Below are 10,465 nucleotides of genomic sequence, written 5' to 3' on the forward strand. Positions count from 1 at the left end.
TGCAGGGTCTGAACTGTAGCCTCGTGGTAGAGTTGGTGAATAATGTCAAAGCCCTGCACAATGAGACAGAACTGCTGCTGGCAGGCAAGATGGCTCTGGTAAGGAACACAAAGCAGGAGGAAAGCAGCCTCTCACTTCCTCCCCTCTCCTCCTGTTACCTTGGCATAACATTTTACTGGTCTTGGGCTTCCTTGTCTTTGTAACTCTACAGTCAGTTTAAATGTTATCATCCAGGAATTAGGATGATTTTGCTACATGGGCATGATGAGCAGTCAAGGTAGACTCTGTGGAGTTTGGAGCTCAGAACAGATGAGAATCATTGGCTTGGTAAGGTCTGGACAGAGTGCTTGCTGTGCACTTCCTTTTATAAGGAGGAACTGCTTTGTTAGCTAGGGATTTTGAGGCAAGGGCCTGACTGTGTGTTCCACCATGTGGTTTTAACTCTACTCTGTTTCCATTTCTGATCTAGCAATTAGATTCTCCCCAGAAGGAGCAGCTCCAGGCAGCCCTGGCAGACATGGACCTCCAGCTGAGGAAGTTGGCAGACATCCCTTGGCTGTGGCAGCTTATGGAGCCCTGTGATGAGGAGGTGAGGAGAACCAGGGCTATTTTTTCCCTAGCTGTTCTCTTTTTCCCTAGTTGGCTGTGACTGTATGACTGATGTGAGAAAACGTCATTAAGAAGGAAACTCAGCTCCCCAGGGCTAAAGAAAGTAATTTCCTGCTAAGATCCCTTGGCTGACATGGGATGAACTTTCTCTGCTTCCTTTCCTTTCTTGATCAGAATGAGTTTAGAATTTTTTTTCCCTCTCTTACAAGGTCGCGGAGCTGAGCTTGACAGTGGTTGTTGCTCTTGGTTCATCCCAATCAATTTACAACTGAGAGCCTGATTTTCCCTTTCTGTTCTTGCAGAACCAGATGCTGGATTATTCTAAACGCAGCCGCAGTGGCAAATTCCGCCTGGTGACCAAGTTTAAAAAGGAGAAGAACAACAAAAATAAGGAGACTCATAGTAGCATGGGACTGCCGGGTACCCAGTCTGCTCATTCACTGTGTCTCTTTGTCACACTACCTCTTCTTTGTCTGTCTCCTCACATATTCCTCCTGTTTCACCTGCATCTGCCTTTTCTTGGAGGTCTACTCAGTCGTCTTCATGTGGCAGAGTAGCTTGTTGCTCCTTTTTGAGTCATGATCCCCCAGTACCACGCAAACATTCCTGAGCAGGAACAGGAGGTACCCTCTGAAGAATTCTCTCTACATATTTCCAGGGATATTTCAGGGGGTGTTTAGGGAAGTGAATTTGAGGATTTTGGCATTTTAAGTATCAAAATGACTGTGGGGCCCAAGTCCGCATAACTCCAGTTTCTTCACTGCTAATTCTCTGTGATATGGTAAATGTTGTTTTCTCATTGATTCACCTTCAGGCTTTAATCAAGTTTCATGTCTAGTTGGTTGGGCATCAGCATCACCACAGGTGCACCCTGACCTTTAATCCTACTGGTAACTAGATAAAAACTGGCCATGAATCAACAAGTTGCCATTCAAGATACTTTCTCTCCAAATTGGGTTAGTTGATTTTTGGTCTGTGCTCTCCTTATGAAGGCTTTCTTCTAAAATTCAGAAGTACTACCTGTACTTTTCAAGATACTTTCTCTCCAAATTGGGTTAGTTGATTTTTGGTTTGTGCTCTCCTTATGAAGGCTTTCTTCTAAAATTCAGAAGTACTACCTGTTCTGTGGGCTCCTGGGTCCTGTCCTCTGCCATGGGGTTGTGGGTACAGTCTCCTTCTGTCTGACAGGCTGGTGTTCATTCGTTGCCTCCCAGAACTTGGAAACTTTATTATTCTCTTATTTAGAGGCTGTGCAAGAAGGTGGAAGTCTAAACCTCTAAACTCCTCCTCTTTTCCTCAGACAAGGGGGAGTTTGCCATTTTGTTTACTGAGCACAAGTGATTGTACATAATAGCAAAGTAATCTGTGCTGTGATTCTTTATCATGTATTTTATCAACCTGTTGTTTTGTACACAGAAGAGTATCAGTGAATTGACTCTTCTAAAGCGTGGGGGTAAACTTTAAAAAACATATCCAATCCCATCAAAACAAACATGCACTTCCTCCTGGCTGTACCACAGCAAGCCTCTACTTAAGGGAACACCTCTTACCTTTCTCTGTCCTACCTCTTTTGTTTGAGATCGTAGGTCATGCTGCCCTCCCCTTGGTTTGAGGCTGTGGTCCTGGCTGCCCTCCTCCTCTGGCACTCAGTGCTGTGGTGTCCTCATCTCTCACTGTCTCCTGGGATTCTGGGTACTCAATGCACTCCTGCTTTTCCATCTCTGACAGTTCACCTCTGGGGAACGGAGGAGGTTGCGGCCTGGCTTGAGCATCTCAGTCTTTGTGAGTATAAGGATATCTTCATCCGCCATGACGTCCGGGGCTCTGAGCTCCTGCACCTCGAGCGGAGGGACCTCAAGGTACTTTCATGGTTGGCTCATGAGAAATAGCCAGCTGCATCTGCATGACTTCTGTGCTGAATGTGCTTGGAAGTGGTCTGCCTGCTGTTCGTTCCAGTGCCCTGGCAAGACAAACAGGGTCATCGCAGTCTCGTTTTGTTTTCTCACTGTTTTAGGTCACCTGGTTTTTAATAGTGGGGAGGTAGAAGAGGTAGTTGAGGGACCAGCTGTCCAGTTCTGCCACAGTCTTCTAGAGATGTGATACAGTCCAGCATACAGATTTCAGACAGTGTTCTTGAGAGTCTCTGATTTTAATGATGGAACTTTTCAACTTCTCGGCTACTGTCCCATCTTTGCAGAACGTGCTGTGATTGGCAGAATTTGGTTCTTACTGTGCAGTGACTGGACAAATAGATCATCACACTTCTTTGTTACCAGAAAAAGTGATTGTGCCCTTTGATGAGGCTCATAGACAGAGAGAATCTTTTTTAATAGTGCTTAGCAATCACATTGCACAACTTTTCATCTCCTCACCAGGAGACGCTGTCTCTATGGAGAGAACTTGAAAGTGCTTTGTATGTGCAAGAGACTTATGTCATCATTGTGGTCACTTGCATAGAGCAGGAAAACACTTATGAAGTGGTTTGTGGCATTTGTCAAATGTTCCTTGGATCTCATGTGTGATTTTGACTGTGTTCCCATTGGGAGGTTTGCTGTGACCTGTGTAGCTGATCCCTCCACATGCCATCCAGCTGCAGCCTGGGTTTTGTTGCATGGTAACCAGTTATTTGATGTGACTGGTCGGTTGTTCCTGCATGTTTTGGCTGCTAACTTAGGTCCTTGATCTGTGTGCTCTTTCTGTTCTCTCAGTCTTTGACAGCCAAAGCAATTTGTGTTTCTGGCTAACAGTCTGCTGTTGTTTCTCTACACTTCTCTGTGCCTGCTCTGCATCCTTAGTAGCTTTTTGACATGTGGTTGGAGGTGCTGTATATAACCCTCAGGTTTGTTATCTTTCTGGTTGGTTTTCTCCTCTCTTTGTAACTGGCTGACTAGTTTGTAACCATTGCTTGGCCACCTGGAGTTCCCCCCTGCCTTTCTCTGAGGGTAAGGTTTTCTCTTTTCTTCCAGGACCTGGGTGTGACCAAAGTGGGTCACATGAAGAGGATCCTGCACGGGATCAAGGAGCTGAGCCGGAGCACTTCTGCCAGCGAGGCTTAGCCTCTGTTTTCACAGCCTGTGTCTACCATTCCCGCTGACTGCACAGCAGTCACCTCACCGAGCAGATGTGCTCACAACTGTCTCTACTGAGCAGCCAAGTTGGAGCTGTTCAGAGCTCATATCAACCAAACATGGTGCTACTTTTTCCTGTGGGGTACGGCTGCATCCAGTGGAGAGGCACCTGATCTGCAGTCGGCAGAGCCTCCCGGAGGGAACGCACTCGCTGTTGGAAGAGCCACGTCCTCTGACGTGGGAAGTTCTGGTTCCAGTGACAGTGCAAGACTCCTGAGAATTGCAACACAGCTACCTTTACTGGATAACTTCATCACAGTAGAATAATTCAGGGCAAAAGATATATTGGCCAGTCTTAGTTCAGGAGCATCTGACAGTCTCTTCAGACCCAAAACTTTCCCACTCATCTCTGTGCCACACCTGTATTTAGCATATATAAGTGGGACAAAGCTTGTCCTTTTGTCTTACTGCTCCCTTTTTAATACACCTGTAGTTGCATGCAGTTTGCATCCAAAATTCAAAGCCAGTACAGACCTCCTCCAATGAATATCAGTGATTCTCACTCACTTATGCCTTTGCAACAAACAATGCATGTGGTTCACCAGCTGGCCAGGCCTCCCACTGGGCCTGGCTCTCCTGTCCCAGCCAGGGGCAATGGTACATCATCAGGTGTTCAGGCATCACAAACAATTGTTCAGAAATTCTGGTAGTAAGAAAAGACAAAATTCTGGAGAGCCAGAAGGTTGCAGGAGATCAACTCTGACATTCCCTCTTCTGAATTCATCTTCAGGAGGCCAGATAAAAGGGAGAGGAAAGCTAATGAGATGTTTGGGCGGCACAGGAAGTGTAACATAATGAAATGAGATATAGGACAATTTACTCCATCTCGGTGGAGGGAGCAGAATGATGGGCAACAGCCTGCCCATTTAGTGCCACTTCTGTGGCCACAAACAAGAGAGCTGTTTCTTTGCTTCAGCTTGCAGTGCAGAAAACTATTTCTGTCACAAAATATGTGATTTATGTCTAATACTTGCATCTTTTCACCTGTCTTGGTCTTAATGGCTTTTCCATCTTGCTTGTCTCTCTTGCTGCCTTGCTCCTTCACTCCAAGGTGATACCAAAAGACTAGGATGGCTCAGTACCCCTTAGAGAGATACCATGTCTTCTCAGACATCAGAGCACTGAGAGAAGGAGGATTGTTACTGAGGACATGAGCATCTTAATGAAAACAGAAGTATGTTGATAAATTGCCCTTGGTTCCATCAACAGTGTAGCATGGAAAAATTCATGCCTCTGACTCAGAGTTTCTAGGTGCCTGGCCTCAGCTGGGTGACTGTTAAAGCCCAAGACCAGCATGGATAGTTATCACCATGTTTATCACTGCAAAGGAAATTTGAGAACAGCCAGTGCTGTAGAAGTTGGGAGACAGCAGAAATTTTTAACTGCTCTGTCAGTTTGTGTGTGTTTTATTTTTTTATTATTACAGAGTGGCACCTGTCTGATTGTGGCTGCAGACAGAATAGGCCACATACACAGTGGCATAAAAGATCATTACCTGAGGACATCATTCTTCTTTGTAAGGATTTTTATCAAATTGATATCACCTCTCTAGTCTAACAACAAGCAGTCAAGTTAGCTTATGTAAAGACTTGACAGCTTATAAATGTTCTGGGCTGATTTCATTCTGGGCAAACTCCATTGGATTCTCCATATTTCACCAAGGATTATTCCAGCTCTCCCTGTCTGTTCTAACCAGTCAGCCTGGTGAGTGACAGGTTTTCCTCATGAGAAGATAAAAGAAGATTGATGTGCTTGATCCAGGTAGAAACATTTCTGGTATAAATACTGTGGGGACTGAGCAAGAAATACGTCCAGCTTTGCCCTGAGTTTGTTTTTCCTACCTATACATTGGCAATTGCTTCCATAGCTGTATTTTTATTTCTCAGTACAGACCCCCCTCACTATATTGAATTCCTGAGGCATCAGGTCAATAAGAATTGCAGACATAGTGTATTTTTCCACTTGCTTGGTGATGCCCAGAGCAGTGTGTGGATGCCAATGAGAAGCCTCCCCTAAGGAGATCTCCAGGCTGCAGCCATCCTCCCTGCTGACAGTCCCAGGAATGGACCTGGCTGGGACATCCCAGTGCCTTCCCAGGAGAGTGCAGCAGGGGAGTGAGGCAGGTGGGAACTCTGGAGGAGAGGTGAAATCTGTGTTTGTTCCTCTTTGTGGTGAAGGAACTGTTCTTGCTCTGAACTTTCCCCAGGCAACCTCGTGGTTAAGGATGCATAAACAATATGCACTTGCCTTGCTTGCATAATCCCTGAGGGATTAAATTATTGCCTCCATAGAAACAGCTTCTCTCTACTCTTCCTGCCCAGAGCAACAGAGGAATCCAAAGAGTTTTTACGTTCAGGCATGTTCCTTAATTCGTGCCATATCTGTCAATATTAGCCATCTGCTCCGAGTGATGATGCCTGCACAGACCCATCTTCATTTCTTTTGCTTTTATGATCTTTGTGTCAATGCCTTCAGATCCTTTTTGTGTGCATGCACATTTATCAAAGGGTTGAGAGCCAGTATATTCCTGTCTGTTGCTTATCAGAGGCAGGGAGGGAGTTCTACCTTCTTTTAAGAGCTAGAAAATGGGATCCACATTTAACCTGAGTGCCTTTGAATATTTGTTAAGGTATAGATCTAACAAAAGGGCCATAGCTCTGTGTGTCTCACTGGGAATAATGCAGATTTCTGTTGCAGAGATTTTGTGAATAGATGGAGGCAATTTGTGTTGAACAGTGAGAGCCATCTGCAGAGTAGGGAGCTGAACTCCTGGGTACATTATTCCGAGTTCCTCTTCTGGCATCTGATAATTCTTTTGTGGGAGAGAAACTCAGGAAAGACAATTAATAAAATCTGCTGCTTTGCCAAAAAAGAGACTGTCCAGCAGTCTCAGGTAAACACCAGCTTGAGAGAAGCTAGGACTGCACATATCACACAGTGTTTAGTCTCTTAAAAAATGCAACTCCTGGGAGAGCCGCGCGGCACCTTCTGTTCCTCATCCCTCCCCTTGGCAGTGGCTGCAATGGGCATAGGGTTCCTTCAATCTGTTCTCTCACGCTCTGGCACGGTCCTGGATATTTGATGGCAGATTGTGGGGAATGCCATTGGGGTTAGGTGGGGTTGCATGCACTGGGGACTCCAGGGACGCTTGGCCCGTGAAGCAGCTGCCAGTGGTGCCCTGCTCTGGGCTCCCTCTGCGAGGGCTGATCCAGCCTGTCTGTTTTGGCTCGGGGGATCTTCGTGCCCCCTCCTCTGCAGCAGAGGGAGCTGTACAGAGGTGCTGCCTGGCTGGGCTGCACAGGAGCCTGGGGGCTTCCAGCTCTGCCAAGGCCTTCAGTGCCAGTCCTGGGAATGTTTCTGCACCCAAATCGAATGGAGCTTCGTTCATTGTTCTAGTGTTATTTAAAAATGTGCATACTAGCCACCTGATTTATAAAGACTGTTTACAAGAAATATTTTGTATCTTAAGATGTGTGTACTGTAAAAAGAAAAAAAAAAGGAAAGGATGAAAAATTATGCTTTTCTACAGCTGTTAGCAGTGACTGCGTGTCCATATCATTGTCCACCGACTGTTGTTCCTCAGGGGTCTCCCCGCCATTCCTGTGATCCTGTCAAAAGCATAGGGAAGCAAGTGAATCCCTGTACAGGCTTGGGAAGAAGGTTTTGTGCCTTAAGAATGGGACCTGCTTCCCTCCTATTTATTATGTTAATTTATACAGTGACTACCATGGCAATGTCTCTTGTATTTTTTTTTTGTACATAGTTTACTGTTGATTGTTGTAAATAAGTTTTTCTTGTATATAAAGTAAACATGTTTCTGAGCTTCCAGTAAGGATTCTCTGTTACTGATTTTGTTGTGAGAGGGCTGCTGTGCCCGTCTGGTGGGAACCAGCTAATAAAAAACTGTGCTGTGATCAAGTGGCTTTATCTGACTTGCATCAGAAGTTGAGAGCTGTTCCTTAGAGGGGAGTGAAATAGTAAATGGGAGTGTTGTAGATTAGTTTTGTAGCAGCTTTTTGTGCTGGTTTAATTGGAGTAGAAGACATCAGGTAGTTTATTTTCATTAGCTACATCTTGCAGTGAACAAAAGATGTTTTAAATGTGGTGTTTCTGCTGGTGCTCATCCTGCTCATAGCTCTGCTGCCTGCAAACCCCCAGCTTGATGGGCAGACCCTTCCAGGAACACAGCAGGGTGTGTGTTGTTACCTCATGTGTTTGCAGAGCTCCCATGGGTGCTGTGCCAGGGTGAGAGGGGAGCACTCCATGTACTGCAGGCAGTGTATACAGTGACTGGAACGAGTGAAGGTGCATTTACAAAAATGTGGGAGAAGGGAATTTTCTCATGGACTGTAGAAACTCAATGCCATAAAAGGACACCTGTAAACTTGATAGAATTTGGAGGTGTTTGGGTGAGGAGTCCGTAGAGCTGATTGTGATAAACTTTCTCTTCTATCCATACAGATTGGTGTGTTCATGAGATGCTGACAGGAAACTTCAGCAGACTAATTTAAACTGGTTGTAGAGTTCCACAGTACTGTTGCAAAGTAGATGGAAAGTAAGTTATAATGGTCGTGAATATTTTCTATGTGAAAAACACCTTTGTACTTGATAGTTAAATGGAAGTGTGGAGAGATACTTTGTGTGACAGGAACATGAGAAATCATACTAATGTTACATACTCTTGCAAGATGAAAATGGTAAAATTTATCATTACGATGTTACCTAGAACAGGAATAAGGAGAAAAGAAAAATCATATCAGACCTGAGTGTAAGGCTCTTCTTTAGGTGGCACTACAGAAAACATGCAAAGAAAGTAACAGCAGAGGCAGAAGATACTCTTACTTCTCTGATACAGGTAATTTGTTTTGGTCTTTTTTTTAATTATGTGACAGGAGCCAATAGCAAAAAACACATTGCCCCACTCAGTGTCTCATTGCTGAGATGTCAGACCTGCTCAGGGCTGCCATCCTCTTGGTTTGATTTAACTGCCACGTGGATCTCAGGAGGTGGGAGTGGATGGGAAGAGAGGTGTGCTGTGAAGATCTTGAAGTGCCAATGAGTTTTAAAAACACAAAGTATTCTTATTCTTCTGGTGTTTCCCTTGTCCTAGGTGGTGTTGGGTAGGGAGGGTTTATGTATTTGGGTTTTTTAATAGAGTGTAAAGTGTCTTGAGAATTGAGGAGAAGGCAGGGAGATCTGCTCCAGCCGAATGGGCAGCTCTGCAAACTGACAGGTTCAGAAACAGCCCTGCCACTTCTCACCTGTAAAGCAGCTGCAGAGTCATAAGGTAAATTCCTTGTTTGGCTGCTCTGTGGTTGGGAGCAGCTCGAGATGTTTAATTCTCAGAAGGTTCTGAGAATTAAGAACCTAAGAAGGTTCTGAGACTGTGGGAAGTTACATTTCATGTTCTAACAGCTGAAAGATTTATGGCAGTTCTTGAGCAACTTCTGTTTGAAGAGTTCCAGTGACCAAGTGACCTTCATGGTAAAATACAAGGTCATTTGTAGCCTATGGCTTTTCCTCCTGGGAGCAGGGAAGGGGTGGCCTAAGCCTTCTGGTCCTTCTCCAGGAGCAGGTTGGTTTGCACTCATGGGCTGTGCTTTTTCGTTTCAGGTGGTTCATGGGGAGAGATGATGGCTCACAGAACACTGGGTTTCTGCAGGTCTTGCAAGAAATCAGGGCCCAGGATGAGAGGGAGACCTTGGTAGAGCTGTTTGTGACAACTGTGAATCACAACTCTCCACAGTGTTAATTTAAATTATATGGAGCCTCTGTCTTGCCATCCACTTGTGAAGTTTCCTCTTTCTCCTCTTTACCCTTTTCTAGCCCTCCTTATAAAAACCCCTTTTTTTAAATGAAGGTGAACTAGAAAGCAGAGAGCCCAACACTGTAATTGTTTAGATTGAAATGATTCCCTGGCATGCAGAACTGGGCAGATTTTGAGGTACCCTATAGTATCTTTCCTTCAATCCCCTGCACCAGGAGTTGTAAGATCATCTGATAGCCCAAGTGCAGGCTTTTAAAATACACATTTCTGCACTACAGTGGCAGGAGAAATGGGAAACCAGGATAATAAAGCCCTCAAAACACAAGGGCTGATGAAGTAAATTCTTTCTGAGTATCAGTATAGGGGTTTAAAAAAAAATAAGAAATTTTTAGGAGACTGACACACAGGTTTGAATCTTCTAGATTGGCAGTTAATGTGCATGTCCTAAATTTCCAACCTATACCAAGTCTTAGACTTGGTGTATATATATATATATACACTTTATACCAAGTATTAAAACCCATGCAACCTGTGTGGTAGCAAATGGCAAAATCAGCTACATATATGAATATATGTAATATATGTAATATATGGTCCTACCTGTGTTTCCTGTATTCAGGTATGTTGCATAAACTTTAATTGCCACAAAAATCTGTTGCCATTAATGTCAGTGGAAGTTTTCTTGTGGAATGGCTGAGGATGAAGGACACACCAGCAGAGCTGGCAGTGCACACACCTTCCCCAGCTGGGATTTCGGATGCCACAATCTTTATTTTAGCCCCCAGTGGTTGAACGGTGAACCCTTCGTTTAAAGAGAGCTTGTTTTCAAGAAAGTCCATGGTCAAGTTTGTGAGGTGAAAATGAAAAAAAAAAAGAAAAGTTTTATAAGCACTCAGTGCTCTCCTGAACAGTGTCAGGGGATGTGAGCTGAGATCCCAGGGCCAGCGGGCTCACCTTTCAC

At 44.6% G+C, this 10,465-nt stretch overlaps 1 protein-coding gene across 9 annotated transcripts in view; it reads left to right on the forward strand.

Annotated features, from left to right (window-relative positions):
- Nucleotides 1–9,142, forward strand: part of DGKD (diacylglycerol kinase delta) — a 58,920-nt gene extending 49,778 nt beyond the window's left edge. For 6 of the 9 annotated variants that reach the window (XM_051782373.1, XM_051782375.1, XM_051782376.1 and 3 more), the window contains 5 exons: nucleotides 6–98; nucleotides 470–589; nucleotides 912–1,029; nucleotides 2,338–2,468; nucleotides 3,576–7,651. In XM_051782373.1, coding sequence (XP_051638333.1) covers nucleotides 6–98; nucleotides 470–589; nucleotides 912–1,029; nucleotides 2,338–2,468; nucleotides 3,576–3,665 — 552 coding nt within the window. In that variant the 3' untranslated portion in view covers nucleotides 3,666–7,651. Of the gene's footprint in view, nucleotides 1–5; nucleotides 99–469; nucleotides 590–911; nucleotides 1,030–2,337; nucleotides 2,469–3,575; nucleotides 7,652–8,198 lie in introns of those variants that run through there. The other 3 variants (XR_007903685.1, XM_051782374.1, XR_007903686.1) reach the window with 3 other exon arrangements.
- The last annotated feature ends 1,323 nt before the right edge of the window (nucleotides 9,143–10,465 follow it).

The sequence above is a fragment of the Manacus candei genome, unplaced genomic scaffold, assembly GCF_025592945.1.
Source record: "Manacus candei isolate 608988 ecotype Guabito, Panama unplaced genomic scaffold, ASM2559294v1 h1tg000015l, whole genome shotgun sequence".
NCBI classification, from domain to species: domain Eukaryota; kingdom Metazoa; phylum Chordata; class Aves; order Passeriformes; family Pipridae; genus Manacus; species Manacus candei.